Consider the following 22935-nt stretch of genomic DNA (forward strand, 5'->3'; position numbering starts at 1 on the left):
TCTCTCGGTCAGGGTTACCAATAATTCATCTATGTGTTATGTTCCATTAGGGAGTGCACGGCGGAAACTCACATGCACCATATGCAACAGAAAATGCTCCTCCTCACTGACTCTACAAGAACATCGCAAGGTGAGGCTCCTGGATACAGAGAGCACCTCCAGCTCAGACTGTCACACCCGGACTTTGCTGTGGATTTGGTAGGATTTAGAAGGCTTAAGTGGTTTTGCATGATCCGTTTTTACACTGATGTCTCCTAGTATTTTATTTAGTAATTTATTCCTTTTTCTTCATGAACACTGCTCTCCAACAGTTTAATGCGTTAGTTCAAAGTGGGATGCAGGACTTTGATTTTCACAAACATTCCAGCACCTGTTCCACCTAAAGCAAACAAAAAAAGCATTTGAGAGTAGATATTAAATTTATGTGCAGAGAAGTTATTTTTCATTATATAAATACTTACGGCTGCCAAGGACGTAATAAAATCATCTGCGTTTATTTATTTATTTGTCTGACTGTTAGCAGGATTACGTCAAAACTACTACACAGATTTTGACAACATTTTCACCACAGATAGATATTAGGCCGTGGAAAACTCCATCAAATTTTGAAGGTGATCTGAATCTGGATTCTGGCTCAGGATTTTTCTTTATAGGCTTTTAAAGATTATATCAAAACTACTTTACGGATTCTCACCACATTTGCACCACAGATAGTTTTTAGGGCATGGAACTGAATTTTGGAAGTGATCCAAATCTGGATTGGCGGACATGAGAAATCTCTGATAACTCTTGTTTGAATTGTTTTAGTATAGGAACTAGTGTCTGATGGAACTTTCAAGTACAGTTTTGTCTGGAAAACGGCACATATCTGGCACTAATGATTATTTTCATTATTTACATCACATACTTTCAAGCACAGATGGCACAGTATATTTTTGTTTTTCTTAAAATTTGTGTATAAATGCTGAATGTGTGGTGTGGCAGGTCCATGGTAGCTATTGCTCTACACTTAAAGGGTCTTTGACACCGTGCGCTTTGAATGTTGCAAGCGGAAGCACAAAATCAGCAAAGTTTTCTACGTCACCATCTTTCTGTTCTGGAGGCTACACAAGTCCGAAAGTCGCCATGTTTGTCAAGACGTGTGTTTTAGAAAAAGAAACAAATAAAAAGCATAAGCACTATGAGTTATAGCCAGAAGATGAGCAGCAAAAAGCAGAAGATCATGTGGAGTTTTGGCGGCGGTCCGTTAGTGAGCCGCGCTGAACAGGCACAGGCAGAGATGAAGCCGACGGCTGACATTCTCCACATCTGGACCTATTACGTAGACCCAGTTTGTCCAACGGAGCAACTGCAATTTTGTCTAAGGTGTGTAATATGAGCATAAAATGTGACGTTAGGGCACCACTGAACACTCAAGTTTTATCGGCTAACGTTAGCCTAACCTTTAGCAAGAGGCTCTATGCTTGATCAATCACTCAGCTGAGCTCATTGAACTCTTCATATTTGTAAATTGTTAAGTCTGTTTTTATTTTTACCAAATATTTCTGAACTGTTTTTTTAATTGTTACTCTTTTGACTACAAGAACATTCTTAATTTTTAAATAACTTGTAGATTTTTTTTTTTACCTTTTTTCACATGTAATCAGACCATAATGAAAAGAGTACAGCAGAGTTTTATATTGTTGAATCTTTAGCCTTTATGTTTTATAGCATAAGAAAATTTTTTCTTCACTTTTCCTGTGTCAGGAAATTTTTTTATTAAAAATACACAGTGGTCAATTTTTTTTTTTTTTTTTGTCCACTGTTCATAAATTCAGAACGTTTAATGTTACTTTTGTATTCTTTTCATTTATGTCTCCTTTTACCACCAGGAGCAATATTTTGAGGCCTGATCCTGAAGAGGGAATTTGAAGCCACTACCTCTTTCAAACCAGGAAAGTTGTTCAGAATGCCTTCAGAATTCTTGCTGTGCAGAGAATGATCGGCTACTGGGTGAGCAGAGTGAGCCCTGCAAATGCAGATACACTTCAAAACTTCCAGTGATGGAACGGCACACCGAAACCTCCAAACTGCACCCAAGAGGCTGAAGCTGTGGAGGATACTTTACTCTGATTAAATGTCCCGAGAGTCCAGCTCACCTGTCATCTCCGCGAACCCACACCTGCTGCTGCTCTTCTAAATAAAACAAAGGCTCTTCAAACAGCAAGTATTTTATTATTTTGAAAGAGCTTTTTTCTTTTTATATTTTAACATTAAATGAATAAATCATTAAACATGTATTTGAAGTAAAAGTTCAGTCAATAAGACACCTTTGCTTTTACTGGTAAAAGAAGCCCCACCCCTCTTGTGTGTAATTTCAAAGCATTTGCAATCACAAATACTCAAATTCATATTTTTTAATTACTCTGTAGTAGGGATGGTTATTGAGGTCCAGTTCCTTTCGGTATCGTTAAGAAATTATTCGATCCATCAACATCAATAACCTTTTTACCTTGGATCCACCGATGACACTACACCTCGTAGATGAACCTGTCGTCTCATACAGCAGTCTCAATCCACTGACATCAATAACCTTTTTACCTTGAATTTACCTTGAATCCACCGACGACACTACATCTCGTAGATGAAGCTGTCGTCTTGTACAGCAGTCAGTACGGGGGCAGGAAGTCTGCGCTGACTTGTGCGAAGTCCCCTCCTCTTCCTGAATAAGAGATCGATCTGACTCTTGAAGTAATTTACTGAAGTGGCACATGTGGCTCTGTCTGGTAAACTGTTCCACTCTTCTACAATGCGTTGTGTGAAAAAGTACTTTCTAAGAAGGAGCTTAGACCTTTCCTTAAACATTTTATGACAGTGACCCCTAGTACCTTGGCGACCTCTCCTAAACTCAAACAAGACATCTGGATCTACAGTGAGGAAAATAAGTATTTGAACACCCTGCTATTTTGCAAGTTCTCCCACTTAGAAATCATGGAGGGGTCTGAAATTTTCATCTTGGGTGCATGTCCACTGTGAGAGACATAATCTAAAAAAAAAAATAAATCCAGAAATCACAATGTATGATTTTTTTTTTTTTTTTTTTATAATTTATTTGTATGTTACTGTTGCAAATAAGTATTTCAACACCTGTGAAAACCAGTGTTAATATTTGGTACAGTAGCCTTTGTTTGCAATTACAGAGGTCAAATGTTTCCTGTAGTTTTTCACCAGGTTTGCACACACTGCAGCAGGGATTTTGGTCCACTCCTCCATACAGATCTTCTCTGGATCTTTCAGGTTTGGAGTTTCAGCTCCCTCCAAAGATTTTCTATTGAGTTCAGGTCTGGAGACTGGCCAGGCCACTCCAGGACCTTGAAATGCTTCTTACGGAGCCCCTCCTTAGTTGCCCTGGCTGTGTGTTTGGGGCCATTGTCATGGTGGAAGACTCAGCCATGACCCATCTTCAATGCTTTTCCTGAGGGAAGGAGGTTGTTTGCCAAAATCTCACAATACATGACCCAATCCAACCTCCCTTCAATACTTTGCAGTTGTCCTGTCCCCTTTGCAGAAGAGCACCCCCAAAGTATGATGTTTCCACCCCCATGCTTCACGGTTGTGATTGTTTTCTTGGGGTTGTTCTCATCCTCTAAACATGGTAAGTGGGGTTGATTCCAAAAAGGTCTATTCTGGTCTCATCTGACCACATGACCTTCTCCCATGCCTCCTCTGGATCATCCAGATGGTCACTGGTGAACTTCAAATGGGCCTGGACATGTGCTGGCTTGAGCAGGGGGACCTTGCTGCCCTGCAGGATTTTAAACCATGACAGCATCATGTGTTACTAATGTAATCTTTCTGACTGTGGTCCCAGCTCTCTTCAGGACATTGACCAGGTCCTCCTGTGTAGTTCTGAGCTTTCTCAGAATCATCCTTACCCCACAAAGTAAGATCTTGCATGGAATCCCAGACCGAGGGAGATTGACAGTCATCTTGTGTTTCTTCCACTTTCTAATAAATAATCATAACAGTTGTTGTCTTCTACCAAGCTGCTTGCCTGTTGTCCTGTAGTCCATCCCATCCTTGTGCAGGTCTACAGTTTTGTCCCTGGTGTCCTTAGACAGCTCTTTGGTCTTGGCTATGGTGGACAGGTTGGAGTGTGATTGATTGAGTGTGTGAAGAGGTGTCTTTTATACAGGTAACAAGTTCAAACAGGTGCAGTTAATACAGGTAAAGAGTGCAGAATAAGAGGGCTTCTTAAAGAAAAATTAACAGGTCTGTGAGAGCCAGAATTCTTGCTTGTTGATAGTGGGTCAAATACTTATTTGCAGCAGTAACATACAAATAAATTATAAAAAAAAATCATACATTGTGATTTCCGGATTTTTTTTTTTTTAGATTATGTCTCTCACAGTGGACATGCACCTAAGATGAAAATTTCAGACCCCTCCATGATTTCGAAGTGGGAGAACTTGCAAAATCACAGGGTGTTCAAATACTTATTTTCCTCACTGTATGTCTTCCAGTCCATTCACAATCTTGAACACTTCAATAAGGTCTGCTCAGTCTCCTCATTTCTAATGATATCAGGCCTGTCTCTTTCAGTCTGGTGTCATAGTCCTTTTCCTGGAGGTTACTTATCATCTTTGTGGCTCTGTGCTGCACTTTATCTATGTTATCTATATCCTTCTGAAAGTAAGGTCTCCATGCCTACATACAATACTCCAAGTGCGGCCTGACCAGTGACTTAAAAAGCCTGAGCATGTTCTCCTTGCTTTTGTCTTCATAGGTCCTCCGTATTATACCGAGTACTCTATTTGCAGTCTTCACAAATGGCTGCTAGATGTTTGTTGGGTCTACGACTCTCATGTATGAGGACTCCCAAATCTTTCTCCTCTTCTACACACTCTATCAAGTCATTGCACATAAAATAATCATATCTGGGGTTACCATGACCCATGTGAAGACATTTACATTTCTCACTGCTGAAGAGCATCTGCCATTCAAGGCTCCAGTCATAGAACTTGTGTAAGTCCTCCTGCAGAGTTAAGGCCTGTTCTACAGTGGCAACATTTCTGAAAGTTTTTGTCACCAGCAAACTTTAGCAGGTCGCTGGTTACTCCCTCATCAATATCATTGATGTAAATGATGAAGAGGGTTGGCCCTAGCACCGAGCCTTGTGGGACACCACTGGATACATCAGCCCAGTCTGAGGACTGACCGTTCACCACACCCTCTGCTTTCTACCCGTCAGCCAGGCTCCAATCCAATTTGTAACCATTTCACTGATGCCATGCACTCTCAACTTGCTCAACAGTCTCTGATGTGGTACTTTGTCAGAAGCCTTACTAAAATCTAAGTAAAGGATGTCCACTGGGTTACCTACGTCTACAGCTTTGGTGATTTTCTCCAAGAATACCAGTAAATTAGATGTGACCGGCCCTGTCAAAACCCGTGTTGGGAATCCTTGACAAGCTTATGCTTCTTCAGGTGACCTACTATGGCATCCTTGATGATGGACTCGAATACCTTGCTCAGGACAGCAGTGAGACTGACAGGTGTGTAATTACCAGGCTGGGATCTAGCACCTTTCTTGAACAGGGGAGTAACATTGGCATTTCTCCAATCATCCGGAACTGAACTGCCCACCAAACCTTTCTTGAAAATCATACTAACTGGTTCCGAAATTACCTCAGCCATCTCCTTCAGGACCACAGGGTACAGATTGTCCACACCTGGAGCTTTGTCTGGTTTCAACTTCAGTAACGTTTTCAGTATAATTTCTGGTGACATGTCAACATTCTTGATAGATTCATCTTCAATGCCGTGAAACATCTGCTTTGGCTCGGGCAAGTTATCCAAAACCTCTTTGGTGAAGACCGACGACAAAAAGACATTAAGCAAGTCGGCAGCTTCCTTATCATCAGACACAGTTTCACCTTTCTCATTTTCCAGATGGCCATCCTTGTCCTTTACTGCCATCTTCCCTCTAGCATACTTGTAGAAGGCCTTGGAGTCTGTTTTCATATTCCTGGCTAGTTTCTTCTCAAACTCTTTCTTGGCTTTCTTCACTTCCTTGGTTGCTTTATTCAATATAATTTCCACTGGGATTAATAAATGTATTGTTATTCTGATTCTGAAATAGAGTAATGCAGAATTATAGTAAATGGGAAAATACAATAACTTTCCTCCCAATTTTAACTTTTTCCCAAACAACACAAACAATAATAATACATAATACAAAATGACAAAATAAAAAGCTGCTCTTTAGTAACTATGTCACAGAAACAGGCCTGGATAGTTCTTTGAAGGTTGCCAGATCTTACAGAACTAACCCCCAAAATGCATCTGTGGTGTAATTGCTGTAATTGCATCTGATTTCCGGTCTGTGTCACTTGGACTGAGGGCAGGACTGAGTGTTTTAGAATGACGGAAGCACAAATAATGTTTATTTCTCTGCCTCATTGCTTTATTTTAACTAAATTACTTACTTGTGCAGATTGATGGTGACAACTCTGGTATAGTGAAACGCCATACTGCAGGGCAAAGTCCTACTACTGCTTTATATGGAGGCTTGGCAGCAGTTTTATTAGCCCTGATCTGCATTTGAGTCATATTTGTTTAATCCAGCAGCCATAAACCACTTGTTTCACCTCACCTCTGTTCTTTCACAGCTTTGCAGGCTGCAGTGAGTGAGCTGCATCAAAACCCTCCTTCACATTAAAAAAACTGTGCCACAAAACAACAACAGTCCACATTAATGTCTGTTTTAGTTTAATTTCCTGTAATAGGAACCACTAATGTAATTTTGTAGTTGAGACACAAATTGCAACTTAAGTATTTCTTTATTCAAGTATTTTAAAGACTGTTCAGTTCACTTGTCTGTGAGTGAGCTGCTGCTGAACACAGAACATGTCAAACACATACCGCTGCACAGTGATTTTAATGGACTTTTATATCGCTTTTGGCACCATGGGAAAAAAGTATGGTCCCATTACTTACAGGTGACAGATTCAAAGCAGCAACTTGCCATTTAGTTTCAATCAGAATGAGCATTATGCAGCAGTGGCTGTTCTGCTGCCAGGTAAGTGGGGCCAAAATAGACTTGAGGTCTATTTTATGCAAATAGGAAAGTGAACTCTCGTTTGAACCCCTGTGTGATATCGCGGGACTTGACCACTTCCAGGGACAGCCTGCACAAACACAGCATCACTTCTAATGGAAAAATGGTGTGTTATTTTGTTTTTGGCTGCAATCACTGAAGCAGGCATGAAAAGTGCAGGTTTTTTCAGTTCCCAGTGAAGAAGGGAAGGTGAGGCAAATGAAAGAGGTCATGTCGGCCTACACACGTTGACAGAGTAGTCGCAGTCTCTTGCCTGCATAACTGTCTTGACATATTTGAGCGCCGGGTCATAAACATATTGCAACACATGTCCACTTTCCACCGCATCGCCACTTTTTCTTTGCATTTTCACTTTGTTTGCTGTGTATCTTGTCCAAAAACTCAGAGAAAGTGCCGTGTTTCTGATGGGAACAGATGAGGGCTGTCCACGGAAGTAGAAATATTGCGTCATATGCGTCACATTTTAACCTTTTAGGGCCGCCCTCAAATGAGACTACAGTGGCCACTAATGAGTGATGCTATACGGTGAGTGCTAATCAGTGTGAAGAGGCAGCGTAATGTCAGCTGGTTGTTTGTTCAAACGGATTTATCCATGATGGCGGAAATCGCTCCGAAGCCCCTGCATTTCTTTATAAATCTAATATATTTTTCATATATTTTGTAAAAGAAATAAACATTTCTAAAACTAAAAGCGTTTTTGTAACCAGATAACGTTCGAGTGATTTACAAGACATCTTACAGACATGTAGCAGGCACGCCTGGGAACGCCCCTCAAGCACCAAAACAAAACTTGTCTCCATCGTTTGTAGCTAATGTGGCCGTAGCAAAATAAAAGATAAAATCTTAATCTTTAAATATTTATTTTAAGTGTTTGGAACTTGCTATTAGCAAACATTAAATGTTACGGCACACAGATCTGAGGCAAAAATGTAACTGAAACATCCTTATTAACAAGTAAATAGTTGATTATTTACAGGGTGTGAACGAGTGAAAGATACAAGTTACAGTTTTGCACTAAGTATTTATTTTCAAATGAGCTTTTGTCAGATATGTTTTTGTGTCATGAAACGGAAAAGGAGGACCTTCCTGTATTTGGTTACTCATATTTCCTTGTTTAAAAAAATTGACCTGATTATAAAAATAGTTGAGAATTTCCTATTGAAAAACTAATCTCCTGTGGTTTTTGGCAGAACATTGTGCTTCACTGTGCTGTAATTTTACCTCTTAAGCTTACATTTATCTCTGCTTCCTGAGTTTATAGTTTCTGTTCTTTCAGTTATTCCCTCTTGATGGGAAGGTGTCTTTATGATCAATTTGTTACAACTTGATTCTGGGTGACACAGAGCAGAGGGGTGGTTTCTCTTTCACTAGCTCATCCCGCTGGTGCTTGTGAAATTTAAGAGCCTCTGTTGGCAGACAATCCAGTTTTACTCCTGGCGTCAGGAGTCTTCCACTAATTGATGGATTACAGATTTGAGCATTTTTCATTCATTGTCTATACTCGCTTATTCCAATTAAGGGTCACAGAGGAACTAGAGCCTATCCCAGCAGTCATTGTGCGAGAGGCGGGGTTAAGAAGAAGAGGGAGAATGAAAAAACATGAACACAAGCGAATGTGTTCGTATTAAAGTCCAGCAGAGAATCACTGCATAGTAAACTGTCTTACATTCTGACAAGGGCAGAATGGGAAAACAGCCAATACAAGTAGACTGTGCTCACATTGCTGACTGAAGTGACCCAAATTTGAGTTTTTTATTTTCTTCATCTGGTTGGTTCACCTTTACATCCCTATTCCACAGGGCACTGTTCTATTCCAATCACACATGATCCAAAAAAAGTGCACAGACCTGGCAATCTGCCCAAAAATGAAAATAAGGAGCTGCCTCCTTGGCCAGGACCACAGCAAACGCTGCTTTTGCTTGTTTTTTGCCCCGATGCAGCGCAATCAACAAGTATCAAACTATACTCACTAGGAATACCCTGTTTAAAGATGTTCGAACATGATTGAAGGTGTTAAGACTACAAATACTCGTAAGTTACCATGCATGAGTGACGATTTCGCAAATCAGGAAGAAATTTTTGAACAATTTGAAAATTTGACCCCGATTTCAAAACTAGTGCCAATGATGGCCGCAACTACTGTGTATACCAAGTTTGTTCAATATTGACAAAGATGGATCAAGAAGCTACTATTATGCTTTAAAACAAGCTATTCAGGATTTTAACATGAAGGAACGGCGCTCTGTGGAATAGCCCCATTACACTTGGAAGTGAGCTGGGCTGGAGTTGGCTGTTTTCAAAACGGTCACATCACCAGACAGAGCTATAGCTCACAAGATGGCCTTGGGAAATTAATTCAGTCATCACAGGATTGTTCTCATGAGCCTTTAAAAGCTAAAGAGGTGTTTCCCAAAATGTTTGAAGACACCTGTTAAAATGATTGTAGATTAACTGCAGAAAGTTAAGATGAACACTTATGTCATCCTCATTACCACCGCTAAGGTACTTTTGAGCAAGATGCTAAAGGCCCAGTTTGCTCCAAGTGAACAGCTGAAAGCCTTGCCTGGTACCTCCTGACATCCTTGTGTGTGTGTGTGTGTGTGTGTGTGTGTGTGTGTGTGTGTGTGTGTGTGTGTGTGTGTGTGAAAGAGAGAGAATGAGAGACTGGGTGTTTCTGTGTGCATTGTGAAGTGTTTTGAGCCTCTCATAGATGTGAAAACTAGAGAAATTAGTAAATTAATAGTAAGTCTGACTGAAGGCATGCCCAACATATTACCAGAAATCACATTTTTATGAAAGCGACATTGAGGCTGACTAAAGCCCCAATCACACTGAGATAAGACTTGACGATTTAGAACAGTCGATGACAGTCGATGTCGCAGCTACCTCTTCAGTACAGTTGCAGACTTTGTGTGTGTGTGTGTGGGGGGGGGGGAGTTACATGTATGAGACTCTTTGGTAATCATGTACACCATATGTATAATGGTGCCAACATTGTTGTGGGATGGACTTGTGTATGTGGCACGAATTTACACTGCATGCACAATTGGTTGGCAAGTTCAAGTACAGTGCAGCGTAATGCACTGTATTATTAAAATTTAACATTTTCTCAAGTGCTTTTTTTTTAACAGAGCAAGGAATTTTCAACACAATATTTCTAAACATCCCAGTTTTATTTTGGATGCTTACAATATTTTACTTGGCGCACAGAAACAAAATTATTTAATTAAAACCAAAAACTACCAGGGTCAAAATTATTAGCTCCCTTAAGAACTGACCTTTTTGTTGATGGAATGAGTGGATAAATACTGACGGCTTGTGTGCAGCGCATCTGGACTCTAGAAGCAAGCGCAAGATTGAAAAATGGTCACGCGGTCCCTGCAGTCGGAATTCCGCTGTGGTGGTTTTCTGCTGCCTACATGAGAAAGCAGCTTAACGTCGACTGGTGGCAAGAGACCAACAAATACAGGACATAACAAATGTACAACCATTGGGAATGTATGGCATCAGATCAGTGACAAAACCCCACTCGCGTAAAAAATGCATTCACGCGTAGATATTAACTGCGCATGCGCAAAGAATTACTCCGCATGCGCAAATTATCACTCCACGTGCGCAAATTATCTCTGTGATTTGATTCATAAATAAATAACTAATTTTTTTTTATTTTTTTTAAGGAGATGCTGTTGTCTCCTTTAGGGAGGTGGTGGTGTCATGGTTTCCACGTGATTTAAGAGGTTTTAATTTGTCATCTGATGGTTAATAATCACATTATTCCCTTTGATCGGTTTGGGTGTACAGAGTCGGTCTGCAGATGCATCTGTGTCAGGAGCTGATTTTTAGGACTTTCTGTAATTTGTCATGAAATAATGCTGAATTTATGTGGAAATGATTGTTGTACAGAAGCTTCAGAGATCTGTCGCTGAGATAGATGATGATTGGAGTGAAGTTTTAAGCAGAAATGAGGTGATAATCGCTTAACGCTGTTGTCTCCGACTGAGTTCCGCATCTGAGAGCAGGGCTGTCAATCAAACTTCGCTCTCCAGAGACCGCCAATCACAGCAGAGCCAGTGCCCACCTGGTTTCCTCCCCATAGTGCCATAATTCCACCCCATAGTGCCATAAGTTTCAAGTGAGTGAGCAGGGATTCTCTGCGCGCAAGCAGAAATCAAGTTTGAGTGGGTGGGGGGGAGCGCTGGTCCTCACGCTCAGCACCTTTGCGCGCGCACGGAGATAATCTGCACACACGGAGTTAATATCTATGCGTGAATGCATTTTTCACGCGAGTGAGGTTTTGTCACTGATCTGACGCCATAGGAATGTTCTCTGTCTGATGTCTTTCAAAGTTTTGAACATGTACACAACTTTCCGACGGACTCGCCAGACACCAGTTGACAAGGAACACATTTAATGAATGAGAAAAGGATTTGTACAGAACAAAAATGAACACAAACAGGTGAGTTATTTATGATTAACTTTTTTATTTGTCATGAAAACAAGCATTTTATTGAAATGGGCATTCTGACAAATGTGAGGGCCCCTTCACACATTACACAGTTGAGGCAGAATGGCACATGAAGGAGGAGTCAAATGTTGTTCATGAAAAATCGTAGCTGCTTCTAACGCCTTGTACACCTGTCACCACAACCATTCGTGCACTGCAGCGGCTGAAAGACCAAGAGTCCCCTGCGCTTGCTCATTCGATCCCCCTCTTGGCATGTCGACCAAATTCCAGGTATCACACATACGAACATCCAACACTGCTCGCTGGACACTTAGAAAAGGCGGGGCTATTCACGCTCCTGGTACGAGATTTGAGAGCAGCATATTCGAACTGTTGGTAAGTGCTCACGAGTGTGGCGTCACCAAGCAACCCACATGGGTGTGGCTCTGCGGAACTCCCCACTCCCCAAACACGTCTTGCATGTATATCGCGCCCCCCCCCCCAACACATGTGGTGTGCGTGTGTGTCGCGGCACCCCTGCTTCCCCCCAACACATGTAGCGTGCCAGTGTGTTGGTTCCCTCCTCACCACGTGGCTTGCGCGGGGGGAGGGGGAGCACACTTGCATCACATACTGATATTTATGTACAGAAGATCACATGGTGACCAGCCAGCCACACACTGGCAGCTGGAAAAGACGGCTCAGTGCACACGATATGTTCCATTCAAAACACAGCCAGGACAGATATATAAATAATTACTACAGTGACTACATACACAATTACATAACAAATAACTACAATTATTAATCACAGAGCAAAGAAAAGGAGAGTCACACTTTGTTCTGTGGGCTGATCGAACAGATGGGCGTGTCCGCGAGAGCCGCTGCTGATGAGATCTCTGGTCCTGGAGGACCCAGCTGGAGAACACGTACCGTCTTTTGAAGGACATGACCTTACAGCTGTCCACCATGAGGCGAGTGCGTGTGCCTGCTGTCCTCATGTAAAAATACATAAAACGTGTATCGCTTTTGCCACGGGCTGGAGCGGCCGCTCGGCACGCACACCGGCAGACTGTGCCAGATGAAACACACCGTCTGACCATGTGAACACTCAACTGGTGATCTGAAAGTCATGTCACCCACGTGAACTACGGTACACATGACACGGCGTCTCTCCATCGATGCGCCACTCGCTGGACACGCTGGGCCAGCAGATGTGGACATAAGAGCGTACTGCTTCATTCATGTGATTTCCTGACTGCATGTCTATGACCATGGGTCATACACAGAGGAACAGAAGGTTGTCCACTCGATAAGAGGGATTCAGTAAATTGCAGTGTTTTTTTTATGATATGTGGTTTTTATTTTTTTCCCCACAGCAGCAAAGTCCGTGGACAAGGGGGGGTGTGTGTCCCCCTGCGATCTGCAGCTGCGAGGCGTGTGTTACTTCGGGATTTCCCCACATTGTAATAATTAAAACACATATCACAATTGCAACGTAGTCACCAGCAGATTACTGTGCGCTGGACACGCCATGCTGGCTGATGCGTTCATGACACGAGAGCCGGCTAGTCATGAGACAGGAACCCGGTTGATGTCTTCATGATAGGAGCGCATCAGGTAATTCATGTAAAACATAAAAGGCAGAACAGTAGTCCACGTCATTTTATTACTTCCTGGTCTACGTCTAGGTGGAGGTTAATTCTGCTCTTTATTACAGGAATTAAGTATTAAGTAAATTGTGGTGTTTTATTCATTTCTTGTTCAGCTGCTGTAAGTAAGTAAGTAAACTTTATTTATATAGCGCTTTTCACAGACAGGGGTCACAAAGCGCTTTACAAGGTAAAACAATAAAAATATACAGTAAAACACTCAGTACTAAAAGATTATTGGCCATGAAAAGCCTGTTTAAAAAGTAGAGTCTTTAGTTGCTTTTTGAACATCTCAACAGAGTCCAGGGATCGCAGGGACGGAGGGAGTTTGTTCCAGAGACGAGGCGCTACGGCTTTAAAAGATCGGTCTCCTCGAGTTTTAAAGGAGGTTCGAGGAACCATCAACAGCTGTATGCGCGGCTTTCCAAGTGCTTGTGCTGTGTTCATGCACGCGAACACGAGTGTGCACCAAACCGTCGCCCCGGTATCATGTATGCCTGTCTGACCATGTGACCTCCCGACAGCAAGAGGAATGTTTCGCGGTTCCCCATTTTGATTTTGGTTCATGGATTTTCTTCCAGTTTCTGCATCTTTCGTGTTATGTGTGAAGGGGCCCTAATATTGGTTGTGCTGTTGCATTGGCCTACCCCCTCTTCAAGCAGGATTTTGTGTGGAACGCCCTGGGCACTCTGATGCACGAGTACAGTAATTCCTTCACGGTTGGTTGTTCTCTTCTTATTTTTGTTTGACGAGTATCAAATAATCTGGATTAAACTGAAACTCTTTTTGCTCCTATGGACAGTTTGCTGTGTTGCACTGTGTGTATATATGTACGTGCATGCTTGTGTGTGCACAGAGGAAGATTTAAAATTTTGTTGCTATATAGTCATTTGTTCTTTCTCTGTAATATTTGCTCAGTTTGATTAGCTAATTAGGTGTTAGAGTCTGTGTGATGCCAGAGCTCTGCTTGTTAACGGGCCGTGTGTTCGTTCTGTTCACTGTTCTGATTCTGTTCTGGATTTATAAATGGGTGCATGTAACCTCTAGCTAATTTGAACCTGATTGAATTAACCTTTGAGTACTTTCAGGTTGGTCTGTATTTTTTCAGACTTTAACATGCACTTCAGAGTTTTGATACAAAATTTTTCAAGTTTATTTTGGTTCAGTTCCAAACTTTGATTAATTTAGTTGACACATGGTGAAAAGTTGAACGTTTTTCTCAATCACGGTGTAATTTTCTGAGGACTGTGTGTGAAATCAGTGGTTCCCGTCTTTTTTTTCTTTGAGTCCCCCTACTTGTATTGAAGAAAGGCTGAACGATGCCCCCACCCACACACACACACACACACACACACACACAGACAGGTAATAACATCTTCCCACCTCGGGGGAGGGCATAACCAGTGTATGATGCTTAAAGTCATTGTGAAATCAGACAGTTTTTGTAATGTCTCGTGTGTCATCATTACCCAGCAGTGTTAGATCACACAGATTAAATGAATCAAACACACTTTTTGATGCCATTGTTACATGTTCTATATGACACATGTTTATTTATGTGTCTTGACCTTGGGTTTTGTGTACGCACACTCAAAATTGTCAACGGCTTTATTTTGCTCCAAGGTCAGATAAAATCAGGTTTGTAAACTTATTTGCCATTATTGGCAAAATAACTTTTGCTAAACTGACCTCTATCTAAAGTTTCCGGCCTCATTATGAAACTGTATGAATCTGGGTAAAATGGTCAGGATTGAATCATTTTTCTTGACCCGACATGAAACAAAAACGCTACTTCTCACTGTGTCCCCTTAAAAAAAAAAAAAAAAAAAGTATTGACAATTTCAGCATTATGTTTTATTTCAACGTTAGTGTGTGTGTGTGTATATATATATATATATATATATATATATATATATATATATATATATGTGTGTGTGTGTGTGTGTCAAATTAGTCTGCGATTTGGTGATACTACCAATAGAGACTGTGATCTGAATCTCGACTAGTAGAATCTCCAATCGGACGGAGAATCGACTGGCAGAATCCCAGTAGAGTTTCCGTTGATTACAACTTCTTACTTTCTTACTGTGATCACTTCAGCATGGTGTGGCTCTAATGTGAAGGTGATATGACAGATATTTTTCTAATTTCCACAGTAAGGTATTGCTGTCATTATATGTCTAGATATCATCTTGTCATGATAATGAATGGCTTTGCAAAATCAGAGTCTCTACTGGTAGAGTCTCAGATTCTCCGATTCAGTTTCCTCTCCAACTCTACATTGACATATATATTCCATGTTAGACTTGCAGCAAAATTATCAAGTTGTCATAGTGAGAAAAACAAACAAACAAATGGAGTAATATGGGTACAAAATACCTAAAATAATTAATGAAATTCTGTGAAGTAGCCACCGTTTGATTGAGGAATTGTTTAGATTTCACACTGGCTAAGGAGAACTCTGCAGTGTGATGTTTTCTGCATCTCTAGGTTCAAATCATGGCCTGGCAACCTGGCAACCACAATTTCAGTATATCTGTCAAATTAAAGATACCTCCAGTACCACACCTACATAAATAAAAAAGAAAAGAAAACCCAGTTCTACAATGAATAGACTGTTTTTACAATTAAGCATGTAGTTTTGGATCAGAATGTAGACTTTGCGTATGAGTGAGTGCATATTTGGTCCACTAAAATGTTCCGTGAAGAGTTTCAGAAGAAATGAGTCATGAAGTGTGATTATAAATAGGACACATCTGGCAATTACTGTCCATGTATTCTTGTGGCGTCAATCAAAGACACTTGGGTGTTCAGTATTATTCTTCCAGACGAGTAATCATGCTTTCCATAATGATAAGTTAACTCTGAAACAGCTTAAAACTGCCATTATCACCATTTAGCTGAACAAGCTTTGCATTAGCAGCTGTGACAAGAAAAGCTGCTTTGCATTAGCATATGCTGTTGTAGCTGTTCGCTGCGGAACTATTGAATGTGTAATTATTGGAGTTATGCTCTGAAGAAAAAAAATGGAGCGGGGAAGTTTTCAACACTTTAATTGCTTTTCTGTCTGTAGACATCAGTTTAATGAAAGTGGGAAAAGTTTGGAGGTTTTTTTAACAGTCATGGATTGTGATCTTTCAAAATGTGACATGTTTCTAAAACTACCAGCAGGGCTCAAACTGAAATGCTCGTGTGTTTTGGATTTGTTTGTCATATAGGTCCATGAGATAGTCGAGTGCCACGCGTGCGACAAAAAGTTTATTTCTACCAATCAGCTGAAGCGCCATATGATCACGCACTCGGGTAAGAAGGTTATTTGTGACCGCAGCTCCTTTCTGTGTCAGATGTGTGGACTGGACTGAATCTGTCGTGTCTCACTGCTCAGAGAAGCGGCCTTACACCTGTGAGATCTGCAGCCGTTCCTTCAAGCGTCTGGACCAGGTGACTGCTCATAAGATCATCCACAGCGAGGACAAACCCTACAAATGCAAGCTGTGCTGGAAAGAGTTTGCCCACCGCAGTGTTTATAAGAACCACAAGAAGGTGAGTAGATTCTGTCATTGTGAACAGTTCACATTGTGATTGATTGCTGAGTGGCAGTTGTTGACACGGGCTACACATCTGAAGGCCGGGTTCAGGTCTTATTAGTGAGGCTGTAATCAATCAGGGTCTGGTTGGTGGCTGGTATCTGTGGGGTCTTTGGCGTGCTCCACTCTTGAGGCTCCACGTGTTTACTTTTGGGATTGAGGTGTCAGTCAGACAGATGGGTAGGGGAAGGGGAGGGGGATCAGAAAAACAGAAGCACTTTGAACTTAAAGCTGCTCAAGCCGCTTGTCTTCATTAAGTCAACAAACCAAATCTGCTGCGGGGCCTTAGACCTTCATCCGCTCACACTGGCTTAAGAAGCTTCACCGTCATCCTTGCTGCTGCTGTCCTTAGACGTTATAGAATATGCTGAATGTGCTGTGCTTTCTCTGCAGACACACTCTGAAGAAAGGCCATTCCAATGTGAGGAGTGCAAGGCGCTGTTTCGCACCCCTTTTTCTCTCCAGCGTCACTTACTCATCCACAATAGTAAGTGTGTGTTTGTGAGTCACCAAAGAACGATGCACATCTCAAAACTAGATCAAAGTGTCACAATAACTTCATTTATGGTCTGGAATTTCTGCAGTTTCCGGTGTGGTGGAAGGTTTGTTTTTTTAGCAGCACTACTCAAGTTAATACCCCATTTTCTTTGAAACTTCAAGAGAAAAATTTGTATTATGAGTATCAAAAATTGGTGCCAAGATTTTTTTTTTCATATTTTAACATTGTTAGATATGATGTGTGATAACCTAAAAAATGTGAATCGGCTGCAAATCATGAGTTATCCGCAAACCGTTAATTGCAGAACGTGAATATTGGAAAAATATCTCCCAAAACGTGAACGCGAGTCTCACAAAACGTGAATATTGTTCATGATATACATATGTTTTTTTCAGTTTAAGTAGTTTCTGGATTTGCGGATCAATTACTGCAGGAAATCTTGATCACAAACTCTATCGCCGCAAAAATGATTATTTATTTTTTTGTCAGGGTAAACTACAGCCTTAGGAGGTGATCAAAAAGAAGAGAAAACGGAGAAACGGAAGCGTAGCGTCTACAAAGTGCAAAAACGAGATGCCAGAAAAATATTCAGTAAATTCAGGTGTGGTGTCACCAAATTCACTGAACACAGTGGTCTCCTGCTGGATATACTACTGCACTCAGTTTGGAGAAATGTCATTGTGAAAAACTTTGGAGAATTTTTTATTGTTTAAGTTTTCAGTAGTGTCAATGTTCTATGTTGTAGTGACACAAAATTTACTTTCAGTGAATTGTTTTTATCATTAAAATAAGTCATAAAATGAGCAGTAAAATTCACTAAAATTTAATTTTTGCACGTTTTTCCAAACTGAGAGCTGTAGTATAACCAGCGGGACCCCACTGATGTGTGCAATAAATTTTGTGTCACTACAACATATAACATTGACACTATTGAAAATTTAGGAGACCACTGTGTTCACACCTGAATTTATTGAATATTTTTCTGGTGTCTCTTTTCGTTTTTGCACTTTGTAGACGGTCCCTACGCTTCTTTTTCTCTGCCATCTGCTCGTTCAGGTCAGTATTATTTTTCCAGCTCAGAGGACGGCTCATATGGATAAAAATAAGGTTGTAGCTCGTTGTCTACCTTCCTGAGGTTAGAAACTAGTGTTGTTTGTTTTTCTGCAATGTTTCTCTTAAGATTATTGAACCGTTTAGCGGAGGGGGAGGTTTCTGTCCTCTAGGAGTTTGACAGGTGGACCGTCCTAGTCAAGCTCCTCACCTGACACTGTCCCCAGAGCAGGACACAACCAATGGGACCGGGCAGTTGACACCAGAAGCGACAGCTGCTCGGATCACCTCCTCAGGCTGTAGTTTACCCCGCAACAACAACAACAACAACAAAAAAATAATTTTTGCGGAGATAGAGTTTATGATCAAGATTTCCTGGCCCCTTCACACAGCACTATTGAGCCAGGATGGCGCACGAAGGAGGATTCAAAAGGCACTCGTGAAAAATTGGAAAATTGGAGCCGCACTCGAATGCCTCGTACAGCAGTAGCCATTTCCATTTGGGCACCAAACATGCACTCCACATTCATGTATGGCTCGCGCTGGAAACCCATTTAAACGGCAGGCAAGATGAGGTCGCATTGCCATCTGATCGTGTTCGCAGCACGGCATGTCGTACGCAGGTCGGACATATTGTGCCGTAGCCGAGGAGCTGCACGAAATCATCAGCCATGTCGAATCGTGGCCGAATGGCACGATCGAGGCAGCCTTCACGCCAGTGGCCGAAAGTCGCTGAATGCTGTGCGAGTGCCCATTCGACCTACTCTTGGCCAGAGTCGGCTGGAGTCCAGGTACCGCCCACGAACATCCAACACCACTCGCGGGGAACTTGGAAAAGGCGGGACCAGGAGGAGGATAATTCTTGTATTGTCCGCTCTTTATAACACAAATTAAATATTAAATAGTGCATTTGTGGGGTTTTTTGTGTCTTTTTTTTTTTTACTTTTTATAGTGAGAACAGAATCATGGCCAGTAACATGATTGTCTTATATTTAAACAGTACATTCATTGTTCTTATGCTGTTCTGTGCACTCACATTATTTTGTGCTTTTACACATTCTGTTATGTCTATAATATGTCCAGCATGTAATCACTAATGCTGCTGTCTGAGTGCGTTGTACGTCCTCGCACTGTGTTGAAGTCATCGCCGCAGGATCGTTCACTCCTGTCTGACCCTGTGTCCCTCCCGACAGCAGGTGGAATTTTTCGTGGTTCGCAATTTTTTTTTTTTTCTCGCTCTTTTTTGGCCTGTTTCTGCTTCTTATGCCCAACTCTGTTATGTGTGAAGGGGCCCTTAGTAATGTGAAATTGGTAAGCGGATATGCTAGAGAGCAGTGCAGAATCTAGTGCAGTCTAGCAATGAGGAGATGTTCTGACGCCGTTTATAATCGATTCAGGGCAATTCAAGTCGGCATGTGAATAGAGAAGCCACCAGTCTGGAAGTCAAAACTAACAGAAGATTCACCAGAATAAAAGCACTACCGATAAACATCACAAAATGACATGGAGTTAAAAGACCACAAATAACTCAGAGCAACTATAACTATATTAGACAAAAACAGAACTGCAGCCTGAATAGCAATGTATTTTTCACTTTTTGGATGGTGACTGTGACTGTGTTGTAGTATTACTTTTTTTTTGTTTTTGTTTTGGAGAATTAAAATGTCCTGTTCATTTATGTAATAAAAAAAACGTTTCAGCATGGAATGTGGCTTTACAAATTGGAGCACATTATGCATTGTCAACTGCATTTACTGTTCTCACGTGACAGAATGCCCTGGGTGTTTTAGTGTAAAATTCTGCCTCAAGAGGGGTTGGGCAGATGCACAAGTGAAGCCATTATTGTGTTCACTGGAATGTCCACGCTGCCATGTATTTCAATAAAATGTCTGATTTCATCACAAATGAAAAAAAATCACAAATAACTCACCCATTTCATGGCAGATCTGTTCTGCCGTGTTTGCAACTCTTGTACTGTAAACTCTCAAATTGACGTCATTGTCACGCAACTATTACCAATGCACACTGATGACATCACCACAGGTAAGGCATGGAAATGACGAGAAAAATGAGAAAACTTGTGATTTTTTTTTTATTATTTTTACAATGTGTTTGAGTCATGAAATTATTTTAGGGTAAGCGTTTAATCAACTTTCATAAAAAAAATCTTTAGTGTGGGCATTTAACCAACTTTCATTAAAAAAAAAACGACAACAACAACAAAAAAACAAACTTTGTGCCATAACATATCTAAAATGACCAGTTCTGCTGTATTCAAAGAAAAATGCTTTTGTAGTCACATAGTAGCTGTGAGTGACAGTGTACTCCAAAAGTAATGGAACACATTTGAATTTGTTTATGCCATTTCAAATACAAAAAAATACAATTTTCCAAAATTATATTCCTTAAATTTAAACTGAAAGCAAATCTCTACAACTTGATAAAAATAATATACAAATAATGTTTGAGTTCAGTGATAAGAATATTTCACCTCGCCTTGTTGAATAGAATATTTAATTTTTCACCAAATGAAATTTTCTTTCCATTGAATGAATTAAAAAAACATTCATTATTTGTTATATATAATGGTTAAAATGGATTCCATTTGATATTTTATTAATTTCTAAACAAGAGAAAGGGGACTTGCATTTTGTTGTGTGTCCCTGGTCCTTTGATGTCAAAAGGTTCCAAACAGTCCAACATGAATTTTAAATGGCAGTCCAATCCAATCCAAAATTGTTCTTAGTCAACTTGCAAAAACAGTGTTAAAGGGGACAATACATGGTATTAAAGGCCTTGTCACATCTTTACCGACTATTAAAAACGCTGGCATACGCTGGTGTACATCTAATATGTTATGGGTAAGTTAAGAGCACGTTGAAGCATGCTGATATACATCGCAATACGCTGAGCGCCCCCAAAAATTTGAGCATGCTGAAAATTTTCAATGCATGCCAGTGTATAACTCATAGCGTATAACTCCCGCACATGCAGGACATAAGTTGTAAGTAATGGCCCAGTCACACAGCACACAATGATTCTTGAATGAAGGGAAAAAAGTAAAGTCACAATTCGTTGAGAAAAGGTGGACGAAAGAACTTTACCACCAAATAGCCTGCGAATCAGGAGTGCATAAGGGATGAATGAGAAAAATTAACCGAGACTGAAGCTAATGGTTTAAAGGCTCCAGGTGCGTTTCATTTAAAGCGCCTGGAGCTACAGCTGGAGCAGTGTGTGTCTGCATGCACCACTCTGCATTTAATCATTAGTGATTGATCTCTGCTCCCCTCCACAGCATGTCTTTGTCCTGGTTCTCTCCCTCAGGCCCAACCAGTCCCAGCAGAAGACTGCCCCTCCCTGAGCCTGGTTCTGCTGGAGGTTTCTTCCTGTTAAAAGGGAGTTTTTCCTTCCCACTGTTGCCAAGTGCTTGCTCACAGGGGGTCGTTTTGACCGTTGGGGTTTTTACGTAATTATTGTATGGCCTTGCCTTACAATATAAAGCGCCTTGGGGCAACTGTTTGTTGTGATTTGGCGCTATATAAATAAAATTGATTGATTGATTTATTGATGTCTAAGTTCCAGGACTCGGCGCTGGGACGCAGCTCATTGCGCCTGATTCCTGGAGAAACTGCAAAAAGAAGCTCCTCTGGTTCCAGAAAGAAAAAGGGATCATCTCCTTCATCATCAGAATCCTCACTGTCTGATGACACGCTGTGCGCTCTGTCTTGCTCCAATTTAAAACAAAAAAACAACAACAAAAAAAACCTGGTGTGCTGTGGTCACTGCTGTGTCACTGTATTGCGTTAATAAGCCATATACGAGTATATGATATACTCGTATACTGATTTATAACAGAAAACTGTCAAAAGGGGGAATAAATATAAGTGTTAAGATGAACAGAGCAGTAAATTGATCAGTCCTTGTGAACCTGCATTGACTCCCCATGTGTGGTTATTTACACCAGCTGATCACTGATCCACAACGTGAACTCTGCCTTCCATAACAGCTCTTTATGTAATCATTTGAATTATCTACCTGTTGCCACATGTACATAAGGGCTGGATTGTCATTCCTACACTCATATTGTTATATTTACTGTAATAAAAAATAATAAGCACACGCAGGAGCTGTTGCTGACGCTGCATTCAAGTACCGTCGGAAATTACAACCCCAATTCCAGTGAAGTTCGGATGTTGTGTAAAATGCAAATAAAAACAGAATACAATGATTTGAACTTTTTTGAAATGTGTTGCATGCATCCATTTCAGAATGAGCAAATATTTGCACAAAAACAATAATGTTTATCAGTTTGAACATTAAATATCTTGTCTTTGTGGTGCATTCATTTAAATATAGGTTGAAGAGGGTTTGCAAATCATTTTATTCTGTTTTTATTTCAATTTTTCATAACGTCCCAACTTCATTGGAATTTGGGTTGTACACAGCATTTTTGTTGTTTCAAATTCAGCACTTGCTTGTGATAAAATAATTATTTGTATCCACACAAAAGATTATTTTTTTCCATATATAAGGTGCCTGAGCCCATTGAAGCTGACCCCCACCCAGATAAAAAAAAAAATCCAAGCAAACCTTCTGAGTTTGCT

The 22935-nt window shown here is 40.8% G+C and overlaps 1 protein-coding gene across 1 annotated transcript in view; it reads left to right on the top strand.

Annotated features, from left to right (window-relative positions):
• prdm5 (PR domain containing 5) overlaps window positions 1-22935 on the top strand; it is a 236592-nt gene that overhangs the window by 38581 nt on the left and 175076 nt on the right. The window contains exons 8-11 of the mRNA XM_034180554.1: window positions 51-130; window positions 16414-16498; window positions 16581-16738; window positions 17176-17269. Coding sequence (XP_034036445.1) covers window positions 51-130; window positions 16414-16498; window positions 16581-16738; window positions 17176-17269 — 417 coding nt within the window. The remainder of the gene's footprint in view (window positions 1-50; window positions 131-16413; window positions 16499-16580; window positions 16739-17175; window positions 17270-22935) is intronic.

This window comes from Thalassophryne amazonica, chromosome 10 (assembly GCF_902500255.1).
Source record: "Thalassophryne amazonica chromosome 10, fThaAma1.1, whole genome shotgun sequence".
Lineage (NCBI taxonomy): Eukaryota > Metazoa > Chordata > Actinopteri > Batrachoidiformes > Batrachoididae > Thalassophryne > Thalassophryne amazonica.